The 12,509-nt window shown below is 46.1% G+C and overlaps 1 protein-coding gene across 3 annotated transcripts in view; it reads left to right on the top strand.

Moving 5' to 3' along the window:
- Positions 1-12,509, top strand: part of URB1 (URB1 ribosome biogenesis factor) — an 82,173-nt gene that overhangs the window by 7,225 nt on the left and 62,439 nt on the right. For all 3 annotated transcript variants that reach the window (XR_015240418.1, XM_086675853.1, XM_086675852.1), the window contains exons 5-8: positions 3,530-3,626; positions 5,847-5,932; positions 7,309-7,434; positions 11,684-11,808. Coding sequence is in view for 2 of the 3 variants with exons in the window: in XM_086675853.1 (XP_086531979.1) it covers positions 3,530-3,626; positions 5,847-5,932; positions 7,309-7,434; positions 11,684-11,808 (434 nt within the window). In the remaining variant the exon portion in view is untranslated. The remainder of the gene's footprint in view (positions 1-3,529; positions 3,627-5,846; positions 5,933-7,308; positions 7,435-11,683; positions 11,809-12,509) is intronic.

Genomic DNA, 12,509 nt, shown 5'->3' with positions numbered 1-12,509 from the left:
TCGTCAAGATGAAAGTGTTTTTACTTTGTGGCATACCTTAAATGTTTTGTTTCAGGAAATGGTTTTAGACAATAATTTTTTTTTTTTCCCCCATATAGGGATGTCAGGGACATTAAAAAAGAGAGCAGCACAGAGAATTCCCACCTACCTGTCCTCCAGCTGCAGGCACGGCCCCCTCTCCCACATGTTTGGTTGTTTCGGGACGGTCTAGTGCCACAGATCCCACCCGGGAACCACATTTCCCCGTAAAAATTGCAGTGTGTACCTTTAACAAAAAGTGAGCTTTTAAAACAAAACCACACTACCATCACCACACCTAATACTGCTCACAATTCTTAGTATCAGTGAATGCCCAGTTTGGTCTCCGTTTTTCCCACTGTCTCAGAAATGTCTTTACGCTTTGTGATTCAGATCAGGATCCAGACAAGGGCCACCCATTGTGTTTGGTGGGTATGTTTCTTAAATTTCTTCCCTGGCTTTGAGTTTTCTCAAAGCCCCGCCCCCCAACCTTTTTCTCATGCCCTTCGGTTGTTGAAGAAGCTGATAGATCTATAGATCTATTTTTTCTTAATGGGTGTGTTTTAGCATCTTGGAGGGAATTCTTAACGCTTTGTGAAAAGAGTTATTTTTCATCCAGCCAAAGAAAGCGCTGTTCAAATCCTTTGCCAGAGAGCAGTTTTACCAAATATGTTTTGGTCTATTTTAGACAGCGTTTTGCGGAACGAGCCGTAAAGAGCCCAGGATGCTTTCTTCCTAGGATAATAATGCTGTGAAGTCAGAGAGTAGGAATGGGGCATGTGGCCCTCTTGCCTTCGATGGAGCTTGCTGGGACGGAGGGCAGAGGCCCAGGGGACAGTGAGGGGCTGTCTGGCTGGGGGCATGAGCAGGAGGCAGGGCAGTGGCTGCTTGGAGGGGGTGCACGCTGTGTCTAGGGTGATCTTGGTGTGTTCACAGTCAGGGGTCTGAAATTGGGGGCTGGCTGGGATATGTGAGATGGAGGCCGGGAGGTGAGGACCCACTTGCATATCAGTTCAAAATTCATTGCTGGGGGGGCCCTTGAGGGGATCTAGTCCAGCTGCTGTGTACAAGCAGGATGGAAGGATCCAGAGTGGCACATAACTGCGACCGACCTTCCAGGGCCCTGACTCCCAGTACTTAAGTGGGCACCCCCCCCACCCCCCCAAACTTGTAGAACCTTTCCAGCCAGCCAGCTAGCAGTACCTCACTGAACCTTACCAGGCAAGTTTTGGCATCTCACCAGCATTCTTGCGGAACACGAGGCACACGTGGGTCGAGATAACAAGTTACCTGTGCTTGAGTTAGTTGATGTGTTTCTTTTAACGAGGCATCTAGATAATTCGGGAGCGGTGGCTCCTTTAAGCTTCCTGAGGACAGGAACGGTATCTTAGTCGTCTTTGAGTCGTCTCTCAGCCCGAGATTATGGCGTCTTGAATATAACTGCTGTTTGCACACCACTGAACTATTGTGTTTTGAAGGCACTAAAGCGTTGCAGGTACGCTGAGGAAAAGCAGCTCACTTTCAAGACCTTAGTGACCGTGGTACCCAAACTCTGTCTTGTGAGGAGGCCCACAGAGTCGTCCCTGGAATGGGGAGCATAGTTTTGAGCGCTTAGTGTATTTGGAATAAACCAGGATCGGTCTGAGAGGGTCTTGCTGAAATGCCATGGGGCACGGATGGAAGTGTAGACCCAGTGAGGACAGCAAATGTGCAAGGCCTCCGTCTGGATGTTGCAGGGTAGGGGTCTGATGGCCTTTCTTTTCTCCCCAAGAAACACACACCCGACAAAACAAGACAGAATTAATTCAGTTCTCATGTAGAGGCCTAGGTGGTTCCAAGTGCGATCCTTGCAGATTGAGAAAAAGCAAGATGAAAATGCCGTGGCAGCTCGGAGAAGAAAGCACTTGTCCAGTCAGACGTAAAGTCGAGCACGAGGCAGTATGTTTGTACAATTATTTCCTGTTTTCCAGTTCCAGTACGTACTCACTTTAGTAGCTGCATGTCCTTGAGTGAGTTTTTAAAGCCTGTTTCCTCATCTGTAAAATGGGCGTAGAAGGCGTCTCCACCTCAAGTTGTTCAGAGGAGTAAATGAAGTAACAGATGTGCAGCCTTTGACTTAGTGTCTGGTATAGTGAATGCTCAGTAAATGACATTGGCCGCCGCCGCTGCCGCCGCCGCCTCCCCCGCCTCCTCCCCCGCCTCCTCCTCCTCCTCCTCCTCCTCCTCCTCCTCCTCTTCCTCCTCTTCCTCCTCCTCCTCCTCTTCCTCCTCCTCCTCCTCCTCCTCCTCCTCCTCCTCCTCCTCCTCACCACCACCACCCTGCCACTACTAAATGGAATGGAACCATCTGGAAGGCAGACTTCTTAATCTTTCCAGGCATTCAGGGAACTAATTCTCCATGGCATTAACTTATTTCCTGGCAACCAATTAGGGTATCTTTGGAATAACTCAAGTAGGGAGGAGGTGACAGTTGAAGCAGTGGAGGATCCCAGCATATGAGCTGCTGCTGGTACAGCCAGTGAGCGTTCCACATGACTCCTGGCGTGTGAACCTGATGAGGAGACACGCGTGTGTCTTAAAATTACTGGCAGGGAAAGCTGATCAGATGGCCCCCGCGACTTCCCCTGAAGTGTTGGCTACTGGTCATGGCCTGTGGGCCTCCTCGGGGACGCCCTCTGTCTTGGGTCGCGGCTGACACTGTCTTGGGTCATGGCAGAGTAGTGCAGATGTCAGTCCCAGGAAGGCCACGCAAGGTTGGTAACAGGACAGCGTCTGGGCCGCGGTGTCTGGTGTGAATTTATAATACCTGATAAAACCCAGACAGCACCTCGTTGGTGTCAGCAAAAGCAGAACCAGTCTTTCCATTGGCTCTGGATTTTCAAAAATGCGTATATTATTTCATTGGCAAGTGAAGTAGATGGTGTCTGGACAGGCTGGGAATCTTCTGCTCCATACCAAAGTGGTCCAGACACCCAAAATGTTTACGTTATGACCGGGAAGGGGACTCAGCCAAACTTTACCCATGCTTCTCTTTTTTTTTTTTTGATTTTTTTTTATTAAAAAAGATTTTTTTTTTGATCTTTATTTTTTGAGAGAGAGACAGCGTGTGAGCTGGGGAGGAGCAGAGAGAGATGGGAGATGCAGAATTCGAAGCAGGCTCCAGGCTCTAAGCTGTCAGCACAGAGCCTGACGTGGGACTCAAATTCACAACCTGTGAGATCACGACCTGAGCTGAAATCAGACGCTTAACCGACTGAGCCACCCAGGTGCCCTACCCATTCTTTTCTATTTAAAAACAGCTTGAAAGACAAGGAAAAGTAGAGCAGAAGATTGAGGGAGAAGAGCAGAGAGAAGGTTCCATGTTCCCATAGAGACATGACCATTGTTTTAGCCTTTGAGCCTTCTGACGGCACAAGCCCCAAGGCCTCTGTGCCATTGGGACAGGAGGGGCGTGCGTGCCGCCAAGTCCCTGCTTCCTGCACGTGACACGTGGTCTCCTTCGCCCCTCCAGGGTGTGCACGACGTCCGGCTGGCCTACATTCAGTTCGCCCTCTCCTTTCTGATCGCCGGTGATGACAGCACGATAGCACAGGTGCTGGAGTTGAAAGGTAGGTGCGCCTCTTTGTCTCGTAGCAAAGCCTGGTGGTGATTGTGTTTTGGAAGATCTGCTGCAGAACATTTTTCCAGGTTGAGCAGTCTGCAGCCTTTATGGCCGCTGCACACACTAGAATGGAGGACGCGTGTGCGGCAAAGCCGCGGTCGGTGCGTTTTTGATGTCGCTCGTGAGCACCGACAGAGGCATTCCTGTCATGCTACCTGGAATGCTGGGCGATGTGCTGACAAAGGAGAGATGCAAACTTGAGAGACCCGTACGAACAAAGGAGGCTCTGTGGCTCCAGAACATGCACAGATACGTAGCCCTGGCTGCCCGGCCCTCCTTAGTAATTGGCTTCGGAAAACTAAAGTTTAGTTACTTCGGTGGCCTTGCTGAGTGTTACCAGAATATCGGTAATGGAGCTTCAGAGAAGTCTAGCTGGACCACCTTCTGGTGGCTGTGGCCGAGAGCCTGTTCGGGCCGCTTGCTTCTCATCGAGAGATTGAGTAAGACGGAGAACGATGGCACTAGAAGGCACTTCGCACGTAGCAGGTGTTCGGTGTGATACCAGGCTCTGTGCGCAGGTTCCACGTCCTTGCCAGAGCTCTGGGAGTCAGAGGAACAGCACGGTTCCTGTGGCCCGGGGTGGCCGAGTCTCCAGTCCTTCTCTCACCTCCCCCAGGGTAGGAGCCCCGAGCTCTCTCTGGACAACAGCCAGCGACCGTTTAAGAACAGGGTGGTGGGTGCTGGTCACTCCATACGGTGTCAGCCCTGGTCCGCGCAGGTAGCCCCATTGATGGGGGAGGCGGTGCCACGGAGGAGACCCCTTCGTTGCACGGTGCAACAGACAGGCCTTAACTGCTGTGGCCGCTCCTGTGTGAGGTCTGCTGCTGCTGCTGCCAGGGCTAGGGTTCTTCCGAATTCCAGTGGTCGTCTGCGCCGTCCGGCCTTTATTAAAGGACAGCGGTTTGGGGTTACTCATGTGCGCTGCTGATGGGGCAGGGTTGTACTTCAGTTAATGTTTTTGCAGGGCGCTTTGCAAAACTTGAAAAATGCGTCGAAACTTTAAAAATGTGTGATCCAGCAGCCATTCCAGGTCTGGCCATTTATCCTAAGGGTAGAATTAAGGATGTGAGTAGAGGTTTTCTTAGTGGATAATTTTTTCATGTTCGCTGAAAATTGGACTCCTCCTAACTGTTCACCATCAAGGGATTGATTGCACAAACAGGACTAATCGTAAGGTGGAACGCAGCTGTTAGAAATGACGTAGAAATATGCTTCCCGATGTCAGCCTTTTAAACAACATATGATTGGGTGTAGACTCAGTTATAAAACTCGAGTATCCCATTTTACTGAAAAATACATTTAACGGAATATGGATATAGCAGAAGGTTAGCGGTTACTAGTTACCTCTGGGTAGTGGAATTATGTTTGCTTTCAGATTTCATCCTTTTGGTTTGTTTGGTATTTTCTGATTTTTCTTCTTTTCAGAATGAATTTCCTTTGTAGAAAATATGTGTGTGCCCTTTGAGCACCTCTGGAGCAAGCAAAATTCTAATTGCTTTGATGTTTCTGCCCAGTGTCACCATTACGTTAGTCATGATACGGCATCGAGCTGTGGTAGCTGATTCCTTGGAGATCAAAAGCATGAAAAGAAAGCAAACACATCATCCCAAATTCTACCACAGTTAATAAAATGATTTAAAATATAAATCTGGGGGCGCCTGGGTGGCTCAGTCGGTTGAGTGTCCGACTCTTGATTTCGTCTCCGTTGAAGACGGATCGAGTTCTATATCTGGCTCCGTGCTGAGCATGGGGTCTCCTTAAGATTCTCTTTCCCTCATTCCCTCTGCCCCTCTCCCTGCTAGCCCTCTCACTAAAAAAACATATATAAAGATATAGGTATCAGCAAATCTAAGCAAAGAGAGAAATTCAGCAAAATTGTACGTACATTCTCTGTCAAATAGTCAGTATGAAGGACAGTAAAACAGAACTACTGAACCTCTTTAATGGCTCTGTTATTGTTTTACCTTTAGATATTGATTTCCCATGTCATGAAGTGGTTTATTCCTACTGTGAACATGTGTAATCGAAAATGACAAAACCTTCAAAAAATAAAAAAGGGAGCGAATGGCATTGTTTGCTGTGCCACTTTATGAAGTAATTTGTTCTCTCATCTGCTCTCGTGTTCAAAATATTTTTGAGTTTAATGCTTTGAACCTTTTCCTTTCAGAATTTATTCCTTGCATTTTTAGCTCGGGCATAAAGGAAGACAGGATTTCTACCGTCAATATTTTGTTATCCACGCTGAAAACAAAGGTACGTGTTTGGTACTCAGTGTTGTTCTGTGGTTTGTCTTCTCCAGGGTGTGACAGGACCCTAGAGCTACAGTGTCTTAGGGCGCACAGGCTGTGGGATGGCAAACTGTTCCTTCGGGCTGCAGTTTTATCACCCCAGGAGACACGCTGTTGCTCGCCCTTTCACGGGGAGCCACAGGGATAATTGGGAGCCGTAAGTTATGGCTGTTTTCATTTACACACCCGGCAGAATGTGACTTTGTATCGCCTTATATATTCTGCCTTTTACAAGCATCTTGTAGAAACTTTAAAACTGGTTGAACGAATCACTGACTTTAATACAGAAGCAACTTAAACGCTCAGTTAGAAAAACTCTATGACTCTGCCAACACGAAAAGTCGTTAAAAGCCATGAACTGGCAGTCCATATAAAAATGGCTGATTAGTATAGTATTTAAAACTGTGGTTCTCAGCTGGGGGTGGTTTTGCCCCCTCCACTGTAGACATTTGGCAGTGTTGGAAACATTTCTGGTTGTCATAACCGGAGAAGTAACAACTGGCACCCAGTGGGTAGAGACCAGGCCCAGCGTCCTGCCCGCACAGGTCCGTCCCCTGCAGCAGTTATTTGGGCCAGAATGTCAGTGGTGCTGAGAAGCCCTGATTTAAAGTAACACAGGTCATGAGGTACAGGTTTTTTTCACCAACCAAATTGGCACTGACCTTTTAAAACAATGCCGTTCGGTGCTGGCAAAAGTACCTTTGAGTCGGGTGCTTTCGTGGAGGCAGTGTTCTAGCAGGTCTGGCGGTGTGCGTTAGAGGTCTTCAACATGTTCCCAGACTTGGGAACCTCAGAACCACCCAGGACACCCTGGGAGGCAGCAGGAGTGGGTTTGAGGGGAGCTGAGGCCTTGTGCCACAATTCCGAGTGCATGATCAGGGACGCAGGCAGGACTCGGCGCAAGGAAGCAGACGATAGAGTGCAAACAACCTCGCTTTGCACCCCCCGGGGAACGGTGACATAAATTATGGTCGCTAGAATGATAGCCTTCCAAAATGGTGTTCTAAAGGAGTTTTTAATAATGTGGGAAAAGTTCATACTATTTAAAAGTAGGCAGAAAACTATATATAATCTCACAGAGACAAAAACAAAACAAAACACAACAGTGATACACATACATCTTCTGTGTTGCGGGGTGGAGGGATGAAAGGAAGTATACCAGATGCTAACTTATCCTAGGACGGTTCAGATACCGATGAATTTTGTTTTTCTCTTTATGTTTTTCCTTTTTCTGGTCAAATATTTTGCCGTGGGCCCACAGGATTTTGGTAATGATGAAAAACAACACACACTGTTGTGAAAATCGAGCTCCTTGAAATGCATCTGTTTTATTGTTTTCAGGTAGTTCACAATAAAAATATCACAAAAACCCAGAAGGTGCGTTTCTTTACGGGGCAGTTGTTGAACCATATAGCAGCTCTCTACAGCTGGAATGGGATTGTTGACGTGAACCTGGAACATGGCAAGGTACAGTCCTGTTGAGTTTGAGTTGACCTCACTGTTAGTGTGTGAGCCTCACAGCTGGAGACTGGGGAACGTACCCCCTAAAGTCCCTCCGTTCGATCTGTATCTCTTGGCTCGTGGTTATATTGATTCTCCGCTTAGATGAAATATGATCTTTTTAAAGTTTTGGTTTTTTGTTTTTTTTTTTATAAGATTGTTTCTATTCTCTGAGGTATTTTGACATTAGACTTTTTTTTCTCCCTTGAAGGGAAAACCGTTACTCCTTTTAGCTGAGCGACATGCTGGTTTTCCCTGCTGGGCTTGCCCAGTAGACGCATAGTATTGACCCAGGCTCTCTCCTCCTCTCATTTACCTCTTCTTTTCCTTCTTTCCATCCTGTTCATACCAGCTCTTAGAGTTTCAAGGCCCGTTGCTTTTACTTCCAAGTGTCTAGGAAAACCCCAATTTCCTCACCTACTGACATGTGTAATTTATTTTGTAATAGTTCCTCAAACGTTGAATTAGAACAGTTGCTTTCAAGTTGACCCAAGGCCAGTGTACATTTTCATCCTCATTTTGATTTTCTTCAGGGTGTTTCGGAACATGGACTTGGCCAGAGTAGTGAAGGCTCAGCCTTCCTGTGAACTTTATAGTAATTTACCTCTCAAGAGCCCTGTGTTTTACGTCCTTTTATCTTTGTGACTGGCCTATGTCCTCTTGTTTTGAACATGTTTTGTATGCCCTATTATCAGGAAGCCTCGGGGGCTTAATAAAAACACTCCCAAATGTGGAATTTTATTCAAAAGACCAAGAGAAATTAAGTCATTCTTAAGCTTGTTTAAAACTACAGGTTTAAACTTGCCCCTCTTAAGAGTATTTTTTAATCTTTTTTTTTTAATGTGTCTGCTTTATAGGTGAGGACATTCAAATTCAGGGAGGTCAGTAATGCTTCTCACTACTGGTTACATTCTGGTGTCCAGCCAGAAGCTGTCCAGGAGCCTGTTAAGAGTTGCCTCATTAGAATAAAAAATGTTCCTACCACATAGAACATTCCAGGGGATTTTGGAGCCCTGTGTGAGAATTGGTGTTACCCCCATCACACAAGAAATTACTGGGGTTCTAGGGGCTCTCCGCCAGGAGCTGGGGTTGAAGACCAAATACAGTTGACCCCTGAACTATGCAGGGGCTGGGAGGGCCGACCCCCATGCAGTCAAAATCCGTGTATAACTTTTAACTCCCCAGAATCTTAACTACTGGGGCACCTGGATGGCTCAGTAGTTAAGCACCCAACTCTTGATTTCAGCTTGGTTATGATCTGGTGTTCATGAGTTCGAGCCCTGCTTCGGACTCTGCTGATAGTGCAGAGGCTGCTTGGGATATTCAGTCTCCCCCTCTCTCTGTCTCTGTCTCTCTCTCAAAAAATAAATAAATAAACATTAAAAAAGAAAAAAACACTTGGGGTGCCTGGGTGACTCAGTCAGTTAAGCATTCGACTTCAGCTCAGGTTATGATCTCACAGTTGGTGGGTTTGAGCCCGGTGTCGGGCTCTGTGCTGATAGTTCAGAAACCTGGAGCCTACTTTGGAGCCTGCGTCTCCCCCTCTCTCTCTGCCACTCCCCTGCTCGCTGTCTTTCTGTCTCTCAAAATAAATAAACATTAAGAAAAAAAATTTTTTTTAACTCTACTAGTAGCCTACTGTTGACAAAGACTTACGCGTAGCAAAAACAGTCAATGAACACATATTTTGTATGTCATATGTATTGTAAACTGTATCCTTACAATAACATAAGCTGGAGAAAAGTAAATGTTATTAAGGAAACCATAAGAGAATACATTTATAGTACTGTACTGCATTCATGGGAAAAAAAGTACTCATAAGCAGATCTGTGCAGTTCAAACCTGTGTTGTTCAAAGGTCAGCTGTATTTCTTTCTTTTTTTTTTTTTAATATAGGAAATTTATTGTCAAATTGGTTTCCATACAACACCCAGTGCTCATCCCAAAAGATGCCCTCTTCAATGCCCATCACCCACCCTCCCCTCCCTCCCACCCCCCATCAACCCTCAGTTTGTTCTCAGTTTTTAAGAGTCTCTTATGCTTTGGCTCTCTCCCATTCTAACCTCTATTTTTTTTTCCTTCCCCTCCCCCATGGGTTTCTGTTAAGTTTCTCAGGATCCACATAAGAGTGAAAACATATGGTATCTGTCTTTCTCTGTATGGCTTATTTCACTTAGCATCACACTCTCCAGTTCCATCCATGTTGCTACAAAGGGCCATATTTCATTCTTTCTCATTGCCACGTAGTACTCCATTGTGTATATAAACCACAGTTTCTTTATCCATTCATCAGTTGATGGACATTTAGGCTCTTTCCATCATTTGGCTATTGTTGAAAGGGCTGCTATAACCATTGGGGTACAGTGCCCCTATGCATCAGTACTCCTGTATCCCTTGGGTAAATTCCTAGCAGTGCTACTGCTGGGTCATAGGGTAAGTCTATTTTTAATTTTTTGAGGAACCTTCACACTGTTCTCCAGAGTGGCTGCACCAGTTTGCATTCCCACCAACAGTGCAAGAGGGTTCCCGTTTCTCCACATCCTCTCCAGCATCTATAGTCTCCTGATTTGTTCATCTTAGCCACTCTGACTGGCATGAGGTGGTATCTCAGTGTGGCTTTGATTTGTATTTCCCTGATGAAGAGCGATGTTGAGCATCTTTTCATGTGCCTGTTGGCCATCTGGATGTCTTCTTTAGAGAAGTGTCTATTCATGTTTTCTGCCCATTTCTTCACTGGATTATTTGTTTTTTGGGTGTGGAGTTTGGTGAGCTCTTTATAGATTTTGGATACTAGCCCTTTGTCTGATATGTCATTTGCAAATACCTTTTCCCATTCCGTCGGTTGCCTTTTAGTTTTGTTGAGTGTTTCCTTTGTTGTGCAGAAGCTTTTTATCTTCACGAGATTCCAATAGTTCATTTTTGCTTTTAATTCCCTTGCCTTTGGAGATGTGTCAAGTAAGAAATTGCTGCGGCTGAGGTCAGAGAGGTCTTTTCCTGCTTTCTCCTCTAGTGTTTTGATGGTTTCCTGTCTCACATTCAGGTCCTTTATCCATTTTGAGTTTATTTTTGTGAATGGTGTAAGAAAGTGGTCTAGTTTCATTCTTCTGCATGTTGCTGTCCAGTTCTCCCAGCACCATTTGTTAAAGAGACTTTTTTTCCGTTGGATATTCTTTCCTGCTTTGTCAGAGATGAGTTGGCCATACTTTTGTGGGTCTAGTTCTGGGGTTTCTATTCTATTCCATTGGTCTGTGTGTCTGTTTTTGTGCCATGTATTTATTTCTTATATCACAGTATCAATCACAACGCAAAAGCAAATAGAAGCTTAGGAAAATGATTTTCTAATTGAAGTGTATGCTGTAAAGAGAGACTCTATTTTTTTTTTTTTAACTTATTTCTGAGAGACAGAGAGCACGTGCACTTGCTTGTGTAAGTGGAGGAAGGGTCAGAGAGAGAGGGAGACACAGAATCCAAAGCAGGCTCCAGGCTCTGAGCTGTCAGCACAGAGCCCGATGTGGGGCTCACACCCACAAACCGTGAGATCTTGACCTGAGCCAAAGTCAGATGCTTACCTCACTGAACCACCCAGGTGCCCCAAGAGAGATTCTTTAATGTTGGGGGTACGGATACTGATCTGCTCCATATTTGCTAACGCAGTGGGGAGTTCCACTATGTGATCCATGGTTTGCCCTTACATAAAATGGTGTAATCATCTCTACCCTGCCAGACTCATAGGCCTGCCGTAAAAATTAAATGAGAACCCTTACTGTGGAGTGCTTGGAAACAATGAGACATGACTTAAAGTGTCCCCTTATCTGTTGTTTCTTGTTCCAGCAACTCCGTTTGTTCAATGTTAAAAATAAATATTTTCTTTTTAAATTCAGCTTATTTAAACTAAAACAAAAACAGTTCACCCATTTTTTTCCACTCCCCCCAACCTCTACCTCTGGCAACCACCAGTCTCTTCTCTGTATCTATGAGCTTTTTTTTTTTTTTTTTAATACTCAGTTTATTCTTTTTATATTCCACATATGAGAGTATTTTTGTCTTGTCTTGATTGGTGTTTCTGTTCTTTGGGGTTTTTTTTTTAATGATACCAAGCATGTAAGATGTTTTCTAAGTCATCATCAGGCACGTGGTATCGCCCAGTTTTTACTCTGTAGATGTTACCGAGGCTCATGAACTTCAGATTTTCATTGAATGTTAAAAAACTCTTGTAGACTTCTTCTGAGGACGCAGGGAAGATCCTGGTGAGGGAGCTTGTTCACACCTTCCTGATGGATCTTTGCTGTTCGCTCAAGCATGGGATTAATTTTTACGACGCATCTTTCGGTACCATCGGCAGGTAAAGTGGCACATTTGAGAAGCGCGGGCCTGTGTTCCGTCACGTACATGACTTCCAGCGGAAGTCTGTAGAACAACGGAATTGTGGTGGTTTACAACTAGAATTTTAGACATGACCTCACTCGTTACAGGGATGAACATTTGGAAGCCCAGAGACTCCCTGCTCATCACGTGCCCTTAGGGCACAGGGCTCAGGGTAGCCGCTGACTTAGGCCCCCAGTAGGAGGTGTCTCACCCAGGGGGGTGCTGCGGGTTTCACTCGAGACTGTGGCGTCGGCTGGGTCCGAGGAAAGTCTTACGGCCACCTTGCCAGAGAGGGTAGGCCCCTTCGCAGGCCTCCACACAGGCCGGAGGCGGGAGCCACCGCTCTCCCAGTTTTGCAGGTGAGGGAAATGGGCACAGAGAAGTTGGGTCACTCAGCGTGTGTCAGAGTTAGGGTTTACACCCAGGGAATCTGGGGGCCCCTGGCTGACTGACACTTGATTTCAGCTCAGTCATGATCTCACAGGGGACCGAGCCCCATGTTGTGCACTGAGCTAACAGTGCTGAGCCTGCTTGGGGTTCTCTCCCTCCCTCCCTCTCTCTCTCTGCCTTCCTCCCCCTCCTCCTCCTCCACCACCACCATTACCACCACCTTCTTCTCTCTCTCTCTCTTTCTTTCTCTCCCAAAATAAACTTTAAACCCAGGGAATTTGGTTCCAA

Source organism: Puma concolor, chromosome C2 (genome assembly GCF_028749965.1).
Source record: "Puma concolor isolate L17-30 chromosome C2, mPumCon1.1.hap2, whole genome shotgun sequence".
In the NCBI taxonomy this organism is placed as follows: Eukaryota; Metazoa; Chordata; class Mammalia; order Carnivora; family Felidae; genus Puma; species Puma concolor.
This window is presented reverse-complemented; position numbering and strand designations above follow the sequence as displayed.